An 18,419-nucleotide genomic window follows, 5' to 3' on the forward strand; every position below is an offset into this window, starting at 1 on the left:
GTTTGATTTCTTTGTTCTGACAAGATTTAAAACTATGTTTACTTCCTTAGAGTTATCTGAGAGACTGTCTTCCAGGTTAAAGTCCTCAGTTTGGCTGAAATAAAACTCTTCTCTATTCCTGCTATAGGCTCTTCATTGAGTATTTCTGTCGATAATGATACCTGCCTATAGTCAACTTAGATTTGTTTTGATAGTTCTTCGTAGGTTATGGAAGTGGATTCAGACAGTAGGTTTGTCTCTGATTTCTTTCCCTCAAAGTTATGTTGGTGAGATTCACATATATTGTTCCCTGGAGTTGTAGTTCATTCATTCTTGCTGTTTAATATACACTTCTGTGAATACCCACAATTTCTCTGTTTTGCTCCTCATGGACATTTGAGTTGTTTTCAGATATTCAGCTGCGTTGTCAAGACTTGATATTTCCTTTTAGCTCTTCATTATGTAGTAACATTGTATTGTGGCTTCATTTTGCATTTCCTAGTGACAAATGAAGTTGTGCAATTGCTCATATGTTTTCAGTCCATCTGAATATTTTCTTCTGTGGAATGTCTGTACAAGTATTTTGCCCATTAAAAAAAAGAATGGGCTTAGTACTTGCCTGGTGGTCTAGCAGTTGAGAGTCTACCTGCCAGTGGAGGGGACACATGTTTGATCCCTGGTCTGGGAGGATTCCACGTACTGGGGAGCAACTAAGCCCATGCACCACAACTCCTGAAGCCTGCACCCTCTAGAGCCCATGTTCTACAGCAAGAGAAGTCATCGCAATGAGAAGCCCACGCACTGCAGTGAAGAGTAGATCCCACTCGCCAGAAGTAGAGAAAGCCCGAGCAACGCAGTGAAGACACAGTGCAGCCAAAAATAAATTAAAAATTTTAAAAATGAGCTTACCTTTTTCTTATTGTTCTTAGGAGTTCTTTATATATCCTAGATGGAAGTGCTATCTTCTATTATACGGCTTGCATTCTCACTCTTTTAAGGGTGTCTTTTGATAAATAGACATTTTAATTTTTAATATAGTTTAATTTCTCTATTTTTTCCCTTATTGTTCATGCTCTTTGTGTCCCATTGGAAAAAAACTCGTTGCCTACTCTGAGGCTACTGAGCATTCTCCTATGTTTTCTTCTAAAAACAGGTCATCTAGAATTGATTCCTGTGTGAGGTGTAATATAGTGGATGATTTTTTTTTTTTTTCATATGGTTTTCCAATTGATCCAGGACCATTTATTAAAAAGAGTATCCTGGGAATGGAGATTTCAAGATATATCACTGTATTAATAGCTTATGAGGGGGATCTTTGAAAAATGTGAATAAATGTTAGAATTACTTTCAACACTTTCTGTTGCTAAGCTTTTGTTTCTCTGCAACAGAGCCCCAAGAGGAGGTGAGATGGAGCCAGTGCTGAAGCATATTTTGTTACATTCTTTATTTCTAGGTGGACTACTGAATATATATATTTTAAAATTTTGACTTATTTTTCGCTGATAGAGTTATGGTTGAAATAATTGAGCCTCAGAAACTGAGAATGCATTCAGTGACCATTCCTTGTGTCCCACGACCTTTTATTGTTGGCAGACAGAAGAATCTAAGGAGCTCAGGGTGGGAGATAGGGAGACATCTGGAAGGAAAGGTCTGAGCTTGGGTAAGGTGGAACTTGGGATGAGGTGGACCTTGGGATGAGCTGGACCTTGGGATGAGGTGGACCTTGGGATGAGGTGGACCTTGGTGTTTTTACTGCTTTGTTGTTTAGTTGCTAAGTCGTGTCTGACTCTTTTGCAACCTGCCAGGCTCCTCTGTCCATGGAATTTTCCAGGCAAGAATATGGTAGTGGGTTGCCATTTCCTTTTCCAGGGGATATTCCTGACCCAGAAATGAATCTGTATCTCCTGCCTTACAGGCGGATTCTTTACCGTTGAGCCCTGAGGGAAACCCCTTCACTGCCTTGCCTGGCTCCAATTTCTGATTGGGGAACTAAGGTCCCACAAGCCACCTGGCACAGCCAAAAAAAAAAGCCCTGATACCCTCTCAACTACCTTTCTTCTTTGGGATGTTCATTCCTTAGCTGTTTGGATAGAAACAGGATTCGGTCAGTTTAACTCTATTGATTAAGATCGTGCTACCCAAATTCAGTGCCAGGCACTTGCTGGACACTTTACTTCATTATTTAAATCCTCTGAATAATCCTGAGAGTTTCGTAATTTTGAGGATGAGGAAGTAGACTCCAAAAGCTTAAATTGGCTTGCCCAAAGTCACAAAGCTAGCGGATGTCTTAAAATTATATAATTTTTCCTTCTACCTCTCTCTCTCAGCAACTGATATAACAATTAGACCGAAAATCAGTAAGTATATATGGAAGAACTAAAAAACACCATAACTAACAGTATCTAATTGACACTTAAAGAATACTCTATGCAACGACCAGGTGGTACTACTGGTAAAGAATCTGCCTGTCAATGCAGGAGGTAGAGGTGATGATTTGATCCCTGGGTCAGGAAGATCCTCTGGAGGAGGGCATGGCAACCCACTCCAGAATTCTTGCCTGGGAAATTCCATGGACAGAGGAGCCCGGCAGGCTATAGTCCATGGGGTCATAGAGTTGGACAAGACTCAAATGACTTAGCACACAGGCATGCATGCAATGTGTATATCGCAAACTCCTGATTTATTCCATAAGTTTGTTTTCTGTGTCTCTGACTATATTTCTGTTTTTAAAATAAGTTATTTTGTAGCTTTAAAAAAATTCCATATATATATGATTTCAGGTCATGTTTGCCTTTGTCTGGTTTACTTCACTATGAAGATCTCTAGGTGTATCCATTTTGCTGCAAATAGAAAACACAGAATTTAAAAATAAAATGGGAGGAAGAAACCTGGTTGTTTGAAACGACCAATAAAATTGACAAACCTCTAGCAAAACTGAGAGAGATCAGCTCTTTGCCTATCCAGAAAAAGCAGGGATAATCACTGCAGGCCCTGCAGACATCAAAAGGATAAGTGAATGCTATGAACAACTCTATGGGATTTCTCAGTGGTAAGGAATTTGTCTACAATGCAGGAGATGCGGGTTTGATCCCTGGGTTGGGAAGATCTCCTGGAAAAATGGCAACCCATTCCAATATTCTTGCCTGGCAAATTCCATGAACAGAGGAGCCTGGCCAGCTACAATCCATGGAGTTGCAAAAGAGTCGGACATGTCCTATCAATGAAATGACAATAATGAGCAACTCTACACACAGAAATTTGACTAACTTAGATGAGATGAAACAATTTTGCAAAAAGCACTAACTATTATAACTCAGCCAATGTGAAAGAGAAAAATGTTCATGGTCCCATCACTATTCAGGAAATCGATTTTGTAACTTAAATATTCCCCCAAGAGGAATCTACAGGCCCAGATGATTTCACTGGGCCAAATATGGGTGTACCCTGATTACTGAAAGTTTACTATATACCATTTTCTTTTTAAACAATACTTATTATTTGGCTGCCTGGGGTCTCAGCTGTGTCACGCAGATCTTTTGTTGCAGTGTGTGGATTCTAGTTGTGGCGTGCTGGCTCAGTTGCTCTGAGCTCTAAGTTACTCTAAGATGTGGGATCTTAGTTCCCTGACCAGAGGTCGAACCCTTACCCCTGCATTGGAGGGTAGATAGAGAAGTCCCTAAAGTTTTTTTTTTTGATGTGGACCTCTTTTCATGTCTTTATTGCAATTGTTACAGTATTGCTTCTGTTTTATGTTTTGGTTTCTTGGTCCAGAGGCACAAGGGATCTTAACTCCCTGACCAGCGATCAAATTCCTGTCTGCTGCATTGGCAGCTGGATTCTTTTCTGGGGTGGGGGATGGGGCAGGTGGATTCTTAACCACTGGACCACCAGGGAAGTTCACCATTTCCTTTTACGGAAGACCTACATTAATACCTGTTTTCAATAAGCAAAAGCAATCTGAAGAGAATTTTGGCTTTTACAGAAAGATACTAAAAATGAAAATAGTGTCCGGCGTTTGTCTTGCAACAAGGGTTACAGAGGCAGCACACACCCCCGGACGGCAGCAATAGAACTCCCAAGTATGGCCCTGGGAGCCATACTCAGCATCTCAGCACTCAGCCACTGTAGCTTTGACCTGTGCCTGTGAGCATCTGTGCTTTATCTCAGCTTATTTTGTGCATCTGTTAGCACAGCTGTCCTAAAGAAGCAAGATGTGTGTTACTTTGCTTTACCTTATTTCAGCTTAGGAAAGGTTTCATAGGAACACTCTGCTTCCAGATAGCGGGGGAACCTACATATAAAGAAGCAGTAATACCAATCCTACAATCTCTTCCAGAAAATAAAAGAGGAGGGGACACTTCTCAATTCATTTTATGAAGCTAATATTACTCTCATACCAAAACCAGACAAAGACAGGACCAAAAAAGTAAGCTACAGACCAATAGGTCACATGAATATGAAAAAAGATGCAAATAAAATTCAGCAAGATATAAAAAGAAAGAATTATATACCATGTTCAAGAGGAGTTTATTTTAGGCATGCAAGACTGTTTCAATACTTGAAAACTAAACAATGTAATCCATCATATTAACAAGTGAAAGAAGAAAAATCACATGATTGTATCAATCAATGCAGAAAAAGCATTTGAGAAAATTTAATCTTTATTCATGATTAAAAACTTTCAGAAAAATAGGAATAGAGAGGCACTTCCTCATCTTGATGAAGAACACCTACAAAAACCCTACAGCTAACATACTTGGTGGTGAAAGATTGAATGTTTTCCTCCTAAATATGGGAACAAGACAAAGACTGTCCTATTTACTTTCACCAGTTTTATTTAACAGAGTACTGGAAGTTCTAGTCAGACCAGTAAGACAAGACAAGGAGGTTGGAAGGCATGTAGATCAGCAAGGAAGATAAAACCATACCTATTTGCAGATAACATGATTGCCTATATAGAAAGAAATTCCAAAGAGATTCACAAAAAGAAAGAAAGAAGGAAGGAAGGAAAAAAGAAGAAACCTATAGAACTAGAGAATATGCATTCATTAATACATCAGTGCACTGAAATTTAAAATATAATACTATTTATAGGCACTCAAATAAAAAAATACTTAAGTATATACCTAACAAAGTATATACATCACTTGTATGTTGAAAACTAAAAAATGCTGAAGAAAGAAATCAGAGAAGACCTAAATAAATGGAGAGTCACGGGGTGTTTATATATTGGAAGACTCAACATCATAAAGAAATTGATTCTCCCCAAATTAACATACAGATGTAATACAACCCCTATCAAAATCATAGCAGGAGTTTTTGTAGATATATACAAGGTTATTCTAAGATTTGTGTGTAAAGGCACAGGAGTTAGAATAGCTAAAAACAATTTTGAAAAGAATACTACAGTGGCAGGTACAAGTCTACCCAATTTCAAGAGTTATCAGTCCAGTTCAGTTGCTCAGTTGTGTCCGACTCTTTGCGACCTCATGGACTTCAGCACACCAAGATTCCTTGTCCATCACCAACTTCTGGAGCTTGCTCAAACTCTTGTTCATAGAATCAGAGATGCCATCCAACCATCTCATCCTCCTGCCTTCAATCTTTCCCAGCATCAGGGTCTTTTCAAATGAGTCAGTCAGTTCTTTGCATCAGGTGGCCAAAGTGTTGGAGTTTCAGTTTCAACATCAGTCCTTCCAAAGAATATTCAGGACTGATTTCCTTCAGGATGGACTGGTTGGATTTCCTTGCAGTCCAAGGGACTCACAAGAGTCTTCTCCAACACCACAGTTCAAAAGCATCAATTCTTTGACACTCAGCTTTCTTTATAGTCCAACTCTCACACCCATACGTGACTACTGGAAAAACCATAGCTTTGACTAGATGGACCTTTGTTGGTAAAATAATGTCTCTGCTTTTTAATATGCTGTCTGGTCATAGTTTTTCTTCCAAGGAGCAAGCGTCTTTTAATTTCATGGCTGCAGTCACCATCTGTAGTGATTTTGGAGCCCAAGAAAATAAAGTCTGTCACTGTTTCCAGAGTTTCCCCACCTATTTGCCATCAAGTGATGGGACCGGATGCCATGACCTTAGTTTTTTGAATGTTGAGTTTTAAGCCAGCTTTTTCACTCTCCTCTTTCACTTTAATCAAGAGGCTCTTTAATTCCTCTTTGCTTTCTGCCATAAGGGTGGTGTCATCTGCATAAATGAGGTTATTGATATTTCTCCTGACAATCTTAATTCCAGCTTGTGTTTCATCCAGCCCCATTTCATTCCAGAAAAACATCTACTTCTGCTCCACTGAATATACCAAAGCCTTTGACTGTATGGATCATAACAAATTATGGGAAATTCTTCAAGAGATGAGAATACCAGACCACCTTACCTGCCTCCTGAGAAATCTGTATGCAGGTCAAGAAGCAACAGTTAGAACTGTACATGGAACAACAGACTGGTTCCAAATTGGGAAAGGAGTATGTCAAGATTGTATATTGTCACCTTGCTTATTTAACTTACTTACGGAGTACATCATGCGAAATGCCAGGTTGGATGAAGCACAAGCTGGAATCAAGATTGCCGGGAGAAATATCAACAACCTAAAGGTTATAGTTAGATTAATCAAGACTACAGTTGGTGGGGGATTCCCTGGCAGTCCAGTGGTTCAGATGTTGTGCTTTCACACCTGGCTTCAATTCTAGGTCAGGAAACTAAGGATCCAAAAGCAGCATGATGTGGCCAAAACAAAAACTAGTATTGGTGGAGGAATAAACCTGTAGATCAGCGGAACAGAATAGAGAATCCAGAAGTAGACCCACACAAATATGCCCACATGATCCTTCTTTTTTTTTTGGCCTTACCAGACAACTTGTTGGATTTTCATTTCCCAACCAAGGACTGGACCTGGGCCCTCAGTGACAGCATGGAGTCCTAACCACTCAACTACCAGGGAATTCCTGCAGCTGATTTTTTTAGAAAGGAGCAAAAGTAATTCAGTGGAGAAGAACAAATTTTCGGCAAATGATCCTGGAGCAATTGGATATCTAAAAGCAAAACAATAAAAACAAAAAAAGAACCTCAACCTAAACCTCACATCTCATACAAAAATTAACTCAAAATAGATCCTGAACTAAAACAGAAAATGAAAACTGTGCAACTCTTAGGGGAAAAGTGGGACAAAAGCTTCAGGAGTTGGCCTAGGCAGAGTTCTTTGATCTTATACCAAAAACACCATCTATGAAAGCAAAAATTGCTAAGTCAGACTTCGTCAAAATTAAAACTTTTGGTCTGAAAGACCCTGTTAAGAGGATGAAGGATAAGCGACAGACTGAGAAAAAAATCACTTGCAAACCACCTATCCAGCAAAGGACTAATATCTAGGATATAAGAGAACAGTCAAAATTACATTGAAAACATCTAATTAGAAAGTTAGCCAAAGATATGAAGAGAAATCTAATTGAAAAGAATACACAGATAGTACATTTTTTACAACTGCATGTGAATCTACAATGACCTTAAATGAAAAAGTTTAATTAAAAAATTAAATCCTTACGGGGTGAGAAGTGGGAGGGAGGTTCAAGAGAGAGGAGACATATGTACACCTATGGCTGATTTGTGGTGATATATGGTGGAAACCAACACAACTTTGTAAAGCAATTATCCTTCAATTAAAAATGAATACAAAAAAAAAAATTAAATCCTTCCTGACAGATTGCAAGTGTTTGCATGACACAAGGAAGTAAAAATCCTTTATTTAAAGACTTTGTTGTTAATATTCTTCTATACACACACACACACACACACACACACACACAGAAGACTCAGTTGATAAAACATTCTGGTCAATGAATCCTTAATTAATGACCATTTGCACTGAGAATTCTCAGCCCCAAAGCTTTAAAGTTTCAGAGGAATGACTCTCCCAGAGAAGGATTTCTGGCCCAAGCAAGACCAGTTCAGTGGGCGTGGTCATTTTGTCAGGAGCCTGCCATAGCCCTTACTTGTTAATATCCCCTGCCTCTTTTTTTTTTTTCCCCTAATTTCCCCTTCCTCTTGATTGCTGTGGGGCTTCTGTGCCTGCTTCATTTGTAAAACGAGAATATTTAGAGGTCTCAGTGAGATAATATTGTTTTTTTGTCTTTCTTTTAATTGGAGTATAATTGTTCTACAATATTCTGTCGGTTTCTGCTGTACAACGAAGTGAACGAACTATATGCATACACATACCCCCTGCCTCTTGAGCCTCCCTTCCGCCTAGCCCCCATCCCACACATCTAGGTCATCACAGAGCCCCGTGCTACACAGCAGCTTCCCACTGGCTAGCTATTTTGCACGTGGTAGTGAGATGATACTGTTAAGTGTTTAATATAGTGACTGATCCCACTGTTGGTTGCAAACTGGCCCCTGTACTTGCAGGGCAAGGAAAGACCAAATAAAGAAGCAGCCACTCCAGTTGGGTTGGTGACAGGTTTAAAATCACCAGAACTCACATACCAGGCTTGTTTTGGGTGACTGCAAGAGGAGTAGATCTCCACGCCCACCAGCCAGCATCTTTAAAATTTACGTAGAGGCCCTATCTGGGCTCAGTCATATATACTAACCAAATGGTCTCAAAACATCTATCTTAAGGCTGTGTCCTTGGGGCACCTTCTAGAACGGGGAGAGGTAAGCTCCTAGAAAGGCCAGTTGGACGTATATTCTAGGCACAGGGGAGGGTGTGAGGAGCTTCTGATTGTCCTGGTCTAGCTTGCAGCTCAACTGGAGGTACTGTCCTGTCAATAATCCCCTCCTCCTCTCTCATGTATTTTTCCTCCTCTTTGAGAACAGGAACACTAATTACACGGAGGTTGAAAATAGTAGGTGATGTGTTGAAGGCTCATGGGATCTGGAGAAGAAATGCTGGCACCCAAGCCTGGAGGGGATAAGAGGTTTTACGATCAAGGAAGCCTGGGGAAATGAAGTATGTGTGCTGAGAAGGAAGTTCCTGGTAGAAGGGGATGTGATGTGTTGACAGGCTAATGCTTCAACACTGTGTACATTTCTCCTCAGCGGAAAGAACCACAGAATCAAGAGTGCTGGTCTCTGGGAGGTTTGCTGAGGCTGTGGTCTGACACTTACTTGCAAGATTCTAGGAGAGTCCTGGGGTCATACACTTCTGCTCTTTTCCATAGAGATGACTTAGAACTGGCTTGCTAGAGGTAATTGTTCTTATGCATACCTTTATAAGGCCTGTCATTACATAAATCCACCCACTGAAAAGAACCTTTTCTCTTTTTTTTTTTTTGCATTCTTTTATTATTATTATTATTATTATTTTTAATTTTATTTTATTAGTTGGAGGCCAATTACTTCACAACATTTCAGTGGGTTTTGTCATACATTGACACGAATCAGCCATTGAGTTACACGTATTCCCCATCCCGATCCCCCCTCCCACCTCCCTCTCCACCCGACTCCTCTGGGTCCTCCCAGTGCACCAGGCCTGAGCACTCATCTCATGCATCCCACCTGGGCTAGTGATCTGATTCACCATAGATAATATACATGCTGTTCTTTCGAAACATCCCACCCTCACCTTCTCCCACGGAGTTCAAAAGTCTGTTCTGTACTTCTGTGTTTCTTTTTCTGTTTTGCATATAGGGTTATCTTTACCATCTTTCTAAATTCCGTATATATGTGTTAGTATGCTGTAATGTTCTTTATCTTTCTGGCTTACTTCACTCTGTATAATGGGCTCCAGTTTCGTCCATCTCATTAGAACTGATTCAAATGAATTCTTTTTAACGGCTGAGTAATATTCCATGGTGTATATGTACCACAGCTTCCTTATCCATTCATCTGCGGATGGGCATCTAGGCTGCTTCCATGTCCTGGCTATTATAAACAGTGCTGCGATGAACATTGGGGTGCACGTGTCTCTTTCAGATCTGGTTTCCTCGGTGTGTATGCCCAGAAGTGGTATTGCTGGGTCATATGGCAGTTCTATTTCCAGTTTTTTAAGAAATCTCCACACTGTTTTCCATAGTGGCTGTACTAGTTTGCATTCCCACCAACAGTGTAAGAGGGTTCCCTTTTCTCCACACCCTCTCCAGCATTTATTGCTTGTAGACTTTTGGATAGCAGCCATCCTGACTGGCGTGTAATGGTATCTCATTGTGGTTTTGATTTGCATTTCTCTAATAATGAGTGATGTTGAGCATCTTTTCGTGTGTTTGTTAGCCATCTGTATGTCTTCTTTGGAGAAATGTCTGTTTAGTTCTTTGGCCCATTTTTTGATTGGGTCATTTATTTTTCTGGAATTGAGCTTCAGGAGTTGCTTGTATATTTTTGAGATTAATCCTTTGTCTGTTTCTTCATTTGCTATTATTTTCTCCCAATCTGAGGGCTGTCTTTTCACCTTACTTGTAGTTTCCTTTGTAGTGCAAAAGCTTTGAAGTTTCATTAGGTCCCATTTGTTTAGTTTTGCTTTTATTTCCAATATTCTGGGAGGTGGGTCACAGAGGATCCTGCTGAGATTTATGTCAGAGAGTGTTTTGCCTATGTTCTCCTCTAGGAGTTTTATAGTTTCTGGTCTTACATTTAGATCTTTAATCCATTTTGAGTTTATTTTTGTGTATGGTGTTAGAAAGTGTTCTAGTTTCATTCTTTTACAAGTGGTTGACCAGTTTTCCCAGCACCACTTGTTAAAGAGGTTGTCTTTTTTCCATTGTATATCCTTGCCTCCTTTGTCAAAGATAAGGTGTCCATAGGTTCGTGGATTTATCTCTGGGCTTTCTATTCTGTTCCATTGATCTATATTTCTGTCTTTGTGCCAGTACCATACTGTCTTGATGACTGTGGCTTTGTAGTAGAGTCTGAAGTCAGGGAGGGTGATTCCTCCAGTTCCATTCTTCTTTCTCAAGATTACTTTGGCTATTCGTGGTTTTCTGTATTTCCATACAAATTGTGAAATGATTTGTTCTAGTTCTGTGAAAAATACCGTTGGTAGCTTGATAGGGATTGCATTGAATCTATAGATTGCTTTGGGTAGAATAGCCATTTTGACAATATTGATTCTTCCAATCCATGAACACGGTATGTTTCTCCATCTGTTTGTGTCCTCTTTGATTTCTTTCATCAGTGTTTTATAGTTTTCTATGTACAGGTCTTATGTTTCTTTAGGTAGATATACTCCTAAGTATTTTATTCTTTTTGTTGCAATGGTGAATGGTATTGTTTCCTTAATTTCTCTTTCTGTTTTCTCATTGTTAGTGTATAGAAATGCAAGGGATTTCTGTGTATTAATTTTATATCCTGCAACTTTACTATATTCGTTGATTAGCTCTAGTAATTTTCTGGTAGAGTCTTTAGGGTTTGCTATGTAGAGGATCATGTCATCTGCAAACAGCGAGAGTTTCACTTCTTCTTTTCCTATTTGGATTCCTTTTACTTCTTTTTCTGCTCTGATTGCTGTGGCCAAAACTTCCAAGACTATGTTGAATAGTAGTGGTGAGAGTGGGCACCCCTGTCTTGTTCCTGATTTCAGGGGAAATGCTTTCAATTTTTCACCATTGAGGGTGATGCTTGCTGTGGGTTTGTCATATATAGCTTTTATTATGTTGAGGTATGTTCCCTCTATTCCTGCTTTCTGGAGAGTTTTAATCATAAATGGGTGTTGAATTTTGTCAAAGGCTTTCTCTGCATCTATTGAGATAATCATATGGTTTTTATCTTTCAATTTGTTAATGTGGTGTATTACATTGATTGACTTGCGGATATTAAAGAATCCTTGCATTCCTGGGATAAAGCCCACTTGGTCATGGTGTATGATTTTTTTAATATGTTGTTGGATTCTGTTTGCTAGAATTTTGTTATGGATTTTTGCATCTATGTTCATCAGTGATATTGGCCTGTAGTTTTCTTTTTTTGTGGCATCTTTGTCTGGTTTTGGAATTAGGGAGATGGTGGCCTCATAGAATGAGTTTGGAAGCTTACCTTCTTCTGCAATTTTCTGGAAGAGTTTGAGTAAGATAGGTGTTAGCTCTTCTCTAAATTTTTGGTAGAATTCAGCTGTGAAGCCATCTGGTCCTGGGCTTTTGTTTCCTGGAAGATTTTTGATTACAGTTTCGATTTCCTTGCTTGTGATGGTTCTGTTAAGATCTTCTATTTCTTCCTGGTTCAGTTTTGGAAAGTTATACTTTTCTAAGAATTGAACCTTTTCTCTTGATAACTCTTTGTTTGAAAAATATGCTTGGGTTCACTTTCAAGATGTAGGGTGAGGTTTCTATCTGCATGATGGGGACTTTGTTAGAGACTGGTGAGTACAGTCATACTAGGGCATGGCCACCAGGAAGCAAGTGAGAGAGCTTGGCACAGGTCTAGAGAGAAAGTCCGCCAGAAGCAGGATGCAAGGAGAAAAGGAAGACGCGGGCAGCTAAGGCTTCCAGTGGCCAGGAAGCCGAGAACCTTCCAGGCCGCAGAAATTGAAATTAGTCTTGCTGCTGGAGCCTGGCCCCTGGTGTTACCCTCAGGGCGGTGGTCACTGAGTCTGTGCACACTCCTTAAGTCCTAGCCTGTCCCTCGGTGGGATCTGCTCTGAATAGACAAGAGCCCTGGGGCCACACTGGTTGGCTGGCTGCTCTCAGGAACACCCGCTCCAATGCTGTGCTGTTCAAAAGAGAGCCTTGGTTAGACCCTGCTGGAACTGGACCGAAGATAACCCTTTGCAAACCACACTGAATCTTATCCTTCCAGCTTCCTTTATCTCCAGAATCTATCCATCTTGTAGCTGGGTTGAGGTCAATGTCTTCTCCCGACTGGCCATTAACTCACTTTCTGGTAAGAACATATTTCTCCGCATGCCCCACTGCATGCAGCCTTGGGAGAAACAAGATTCCTCTCCCAGATCGAAAGGTGCACTTGTGACCCGCCTGCCCAGTCAACCTCATTTCCTGGGGACCCATTTCCTGGGGACCAGAATCTTGAGAGTGATGGAACAGCGTTACAGCTGCTTTCTTCTGACAGCATTGTCCAATAAAATGTGTCTGATGGTTCCTGCTGCCTGGATTCCCAGAACGGTCCCATTCCCTCTCCTAATTGTGACCTGTTGTCCAGCATTGTTTGTCTCCTGAGAGTTACCCTTCCAAGATCTTTAAACAAATTCTTAAAAAAAGTTTTTTTATTTATTTGGCTGTGTCGGATCTCAGCTGCAGCACGCAGGGTCTTTGTTTAATCACGTAGGATCTTCTGTTGAGGTGCACAGACTCTCTAGTTGTGGAGCACAGGCTCAGTTGCCCCATGGCAAGTGGGATCTTAATTCCCTGACCAGGGATCAAACCCACGTTCCCCGCATTGCAAGGCGGATTCTTAGCCACTGGACCACCAGAGAAATCCTAAACAAATCCTTTTTAAAAAGCCAGAATTTGTTTATTTTCCTTGCAACTAGAGAGTGCTAAGTGACACAAATGGGCTGAATCTCACAAGATGACACCACATGTAAGGGCTACTCGTATGGGCCTGACCGTGGGTCCCAAACCACCTGCACATGGGCCAGATGGTGGACCCAGGAGCAGAGTTTGAGGTGGAAACTTGGGGGTTCCCAGAACAGTACAGTAGGAGCCAGCAAGGCAGCGAGGGTGCCCTTCCGACGTGCATGTGTATGTGTGTGCTAAGTCGCTTCAGTCGTGTCTGACTCTGTGCAACCCTATGGACTGTAGCCTGCTAGGCTCCTCTGCCCCTGGGATTCTCCAGGCAAGAATAATGGAGTGGATTGCCATGACCTCCTCCAGGGGATCGTCCCAATTCAGGGCTTGAACCCGCGTCTCTTATGTCTCCTGCATTGGCAGGCAGGTTCTTTACCACTCTCATCCCCACCTGCAATTCTGGCTTAATTAAGGGGACCAGGGGATGCTCCTGCACCATCCTGCAATGTAATCTGTTCCTGCAAGGCAGGTCACTATGGGGAGGAATGTGGAAATGCCACCAAAAGAGGAGTTATTGAAGGAGCAGAGGTGTTCAGCCTGGAGCTGAAAAGGCCTGCTATCTTAAAACATCACTTAATCAATCATCTGAGATTTATTCCTGGCATGTCAGACACTGCTAGATGAGGAAAGACACTAGTACTCTTTTGAGGGGAGCACAGCTCTGGAGTACCTGCTCCAGATGGGAAGTGGGCTTCTTGGAGGAGGGAGCATCTAAGGTGACTCTAGAAGGTTGTGTTAGTTCAGTTCTGTTTAGTCGCCCAGTCGTGTCCTACTCTTTGTGACCCCATGGACTGCAGCATGCCAGGCTTGCTGTCCTTCACTATCTCCTGGAGTTTACTCAAACTCATGTCCATCGAGTCAGTGATGCCACGCAACCATCTCATCCTCTGTCACCCCCTTCTCCTCTTGCCTTCAATCTTGCCTAGCATCAGAGTTTTTTCCAATGTGAAGGATGTGTAAGAAGTTATTCCAGGAAATAAGCAGGGAGGGAGTGGTGGGCATGGGAGAGAGACTTTCTAGGCGAGGGCAGTAGCAGGTGCCAGGGCACGATGGGAAATGTGCAGAGAGTCTTGTGTGGAGTGGGGGCTGGCACCAGATCAGAAAGAGCCTCTGATGTCAGGCCAAGGGAACTCTTGAAGGTTTTTAAGTAGGGAAGTTACCCAGTAAGATTTTTCAAAGGTTGCTGTGGGAAAAGGTTTGGAAGCAGGTGAAGACTAGAGTATATAAGACAGATTAGGAGTTAGATGGAATAGTCCGAGGAGAGATGGGGCCTGGGCTGGTGACGTGGCAGTGGGGTCAGGGAAGAAATTGCTGGGGTGGCTCATCAGGGCTGCAGAATAAGGGAGAGGAGAGAGGAAACGAAGAGGTCCCGGGAGGCCTTGTTCGCCAGGTAAGATGTTTAGTGGTGAGGGTGGCAGCCAGTCTGAGAGCCATCCAGGCCCAGCAGCAAGATCTTGGGCAGCCACATGCCACCTTGTCAGGACGGCCAGATGGTGTCTGGTTTTCAGAGGCTGACACGCGGTAACCAAGACCATACAGGACTGCCTCATGGTTCCAAATAGCTACATGTTAACTCCTCGTAGTGAATCAAACTTCAGAAAATCTAAAGAAATCCTCAGAGAGGGACCAGAGTAGGTATACCTGTCGACAGACACTTCCACCCCATTCATCTAGGGCCCTGGAGGTGGAAGGGTCATCAGGGGTCACCACGGGAGATGGAGACTGAAGGCTTGTGTATGTGTAGACTGTAAGGTTATTTACGAAGACTCTGAGCAACTTGCTGACAGGGACTATTGTCAGCGAGGTCTCCACGCTGCCTGTGAAGTGAAGGCTTATGTCTACCCAGTTCAATGCCTCTCACCCTAGAGTGGATGAATTACCAGATTTCAATAAGAACCTACTAGATAGCACAGGGAATTGTAGTCAATACTCTGTAATGACCTATATGGGAAAAGAATCTAAAAGAGTAGATGTTTTAAAGATTTTTTAAGATTGGAACCAATCTTTAAAAAGAGTGGATATATGTATATGTATAACTGATTCAGTTTGCTCTACGCCTGAAATTAAACCAACATTGTAAAGTAACTATATTCCAATAGAAACTAATTTTTAAAAAATTTATCAAATTTCATCTTTCCCTTCGATCTCCATTTCCTGGACGTCTCCCTCATCCTATCTTGGGCCATTCTTCTTTTTTTTTTTTTTTAATGGGAATGTTTTTTATTCATTTGTTTGTTTGTTTTTAATCTTTTGACCACACTGCACGTCACATGGGACCTTAGTTCCCCGACCAGGGATTGAACCCATGGCCCCTGTATGGGCAGTACAGAGACTTAACCTCTGTACCACCAGGCAAGTCCCTGGGCCACTCTCCATATGACACATTTTTCCACTTCAAGAAGCGCCTTATTTCTTACATACTGCAGAAGTTAAGGATAGAAAAGTACATAAATAGATTTACATGTGATATGGTAGAGTCCATTCACAGAGCTCATGAATGCTATAAAATTCCTATTTACTATATAAACATTTATGAGTTTTTTTTACAGCACAGTATTATTCCATTTATACATGATTTTTCTTTTTTTGAGAAACATTAAACATTGTTTTTGCGACAAGTCAATGACATGAAGGGAGAAGGAAATGGCAAGCCACTCCAGTACTCTTGTCCGGAAAATCCCATGGACAGAGGAGCCTGGTAGGCAACAGTCCACGGGGTCATGAAGAGTCAGACACGACTGCGTGACTTCACTTTCACTTTTCACTTTCATGCATTGGAGAAGGAAATGGCAACCCACTCCAGTATTCTCGCCTGGAGAATCTCAGGGACAGGGTAGCCTGGTGGGCTGCGGTCTATGGGGTCGAACAGTCGGACACGACTGAAGCGACTTAGCAGCAGCAGCATGACATGAAGAGAAAAAAAAAAAAAAAACAGACGAGGGGGAAGGTAGGAAACAGAGAGACTATTCCAAACAAAAGAGATTTAAAAGCCATAACGTGCCGTTAAAATGCATTGTGTGGTCTTGTTTGAAGTCTGATTCAAGCATATCAGAAATAAAAAGACATCTTTTGGAAGCAGTTATTGAATACCCAGTACTGGGTCATATAAAAGAATTGTTATATTTTACAGTATGAAATAACACTGGACTTATGTGAGAAAATGTCTATATATTTAGAAGTGTAAAATAGGGGGTGAAATGACAGAACAACATAACGTCTGGAATTTGTTTTTAAATACTTCAACCAAGGAAGAAAAGTGCTTAAATCTGTGGCAGGATTTTGATAATTGTTGAATCTAAGCAATGAGTCCACGGAGGGGTTCATTGTGCTACTCTATTTTGTGTGATTTGAACACGTTCATAATCATAAAAAAGTTAAGATTGATTAAACCATATCAGCAATGAAAATTAAGTTCCTAGGCTAATTTTTTATCACCCCATTTTCATTTTCTCATCCTACTGAAGAGACAGGGGAAATTCATTTAAGCTTGGCAATGAGGGCCTGCTGAGGCTCATTTTTCAACAGGGACTTTATAGAAGATTGAGTAGAAGATTGTGATGTGAATGGGTTTCAGTGAACTTCCTCGAAAATTTTCAAGAGGAAATTGAACACTCACTACTTTGTTTGAGAAAGGACTCTAATGAGCTGGCTGTCTGCAAACAGATCTACAGACCCAGGAGGCGGCAGAGGGCAGGAGCGAGCAGTCTAGCCCTGGATGCAGGCAAATAGGGTTCCACTGATGTCTTTGACTCAGTTACACAGAACTTCTGGTAAGTTACTCAATCCCTAAATGCCTCAATCGTCCCCTTTATGTGTGTGCACAGTCGCTTAGTCATGTCTGACTCTTTGCAACCCCATGGACTCTAGCTCACGAGGCCCCTCTGTTCATGGAATTTTCCAGGCAAGAATACTGGAGTGTATTTCCTCTAGGGGATCTTCCCAGCCTAGGGATTGAACCCAGGTTTCTTGAATCCCCTGCATTGGCAGGCAGATTCTTTACCTCTGCGCCACCTGGGAAACACCCAGTCTTCCCCTCTGTAAAGGAGAACAATAATAACCACCTTGTAAGGTTTTATTAGGATTAGTTGAGATACTGCTGTGCTTGTCACATGGTGGATATTTATTAACCATTAACTACTAATATTACTCTTGCATTTGGGTCACTGTAATATGGGTCAGTGTAAAATGGGTCACTTTTTCACTTTCTTAAAAAAACCCAAAAAACTGCATATCAGAAAGACTGGGGGAAATCGTACTATCCAGAAGCTGGCTGACTGCTTATGTCAATTTTTACAGGTTCTCTATTATTCATGGGGAACACCCAGGAGCTCTCTGCAACACTGCCATCTTTCCAGAAACTGTTTTAGGATCCACAGAGGAGGGACATCCTTGTACTCACAATGAACAGACTTAGTGTACATATGGAAAGTGATTCAGGTCTGCACTTTGAAAACAGAGGAAATAGAGATAAAGGAAAGAAAATATGTACTTTAAAAAAGATTCAGCTCTTTTCTCTTCTCTGCCATCCTGTGTGCGGTTGAGTTCTGTCATCACCATGTCTTCTCACAAAACTTTCAGGATCAAGCGATTCCTGGCCAAGAAGCAAAAGCAGAATCATCCCATTCCTCAACGGATTCGAATGAAAACTGGCAATAAAATTAGGTACAACTCCAAGAGAAGACATTGGAGAAGAACCAAGCTGAGTCTATAAGAAGCCTCACATAAAAAGTGGCACACATGTTAAGACCACTTATTTAAGAAGCCAAATCACAGTGAGAACATCACTACTGTAATGCTTGGCTCCTGGTGTTTCTTATTTCCTCACTATCAGTCTGAGACCAGTAATAAATATGATATGTTTAAAAACAAAAAAAGATTCAAATGTACATTTTCAAAACAAGAGGAATTGTAGTGCACAGGCAAATTTTTTATCTGAAAGGAGATTCGGATATACATCAAAAAGAAAGGAGGATGTCATGGTAT

At 41.2% G+C, this 18,419-nt stretch overlaps 1 protein-coding gene across 1 annotated transcript; it reads left to right on the forward strand.

The window, feature by feature from the left end:
• The first annotated feature begins 17,991 nt into the window (after positions 1 to 17,991).
• LOC136150022 (large ribosomal subunit protein eL39-like) lies at positions 17,992 to 18,157 on the forward strand. The gene has a single exon (XM_065910757.1). The coding sequence runs from the start codon at positions 17,992 to 17,994 to the stop codon at positions 18,145 to 18,147; it is 156 nt and encodes a 51-aa protein (XP_065766829.1). The 3' UTR covers positions 18,148 to 18,157.
• Positions 18,158 to 18,419: the final 262 nt, after the last annotated feature.

The sequence above is a fragment of the Muntiacus reevesi genome, chromosome 18, assembly GCF_963930625.1.
Source record: "Muntiacus reevesi chromosome 18, mMunRee1.1, whole genome shotgun sequence".
In the NCBI taxonomy this organism is placed as follows: domain Eukaryota; kingdom Metazoa; phylum Chordata; class Mammalia; order Artiodactyla; family Cervidae; genus Muntiacus; species Muntiacus reevesi.

What these genes read in the sequence shown, in the direction of transcription:
- LOC136150022 (XM_065910757.1), top strand. Translation starts at nt 17,992, where the DNA reads ATGTCTTCTCACAAAACTTTCAGGATCAAGCGATTCCTGGCCAAGAAG.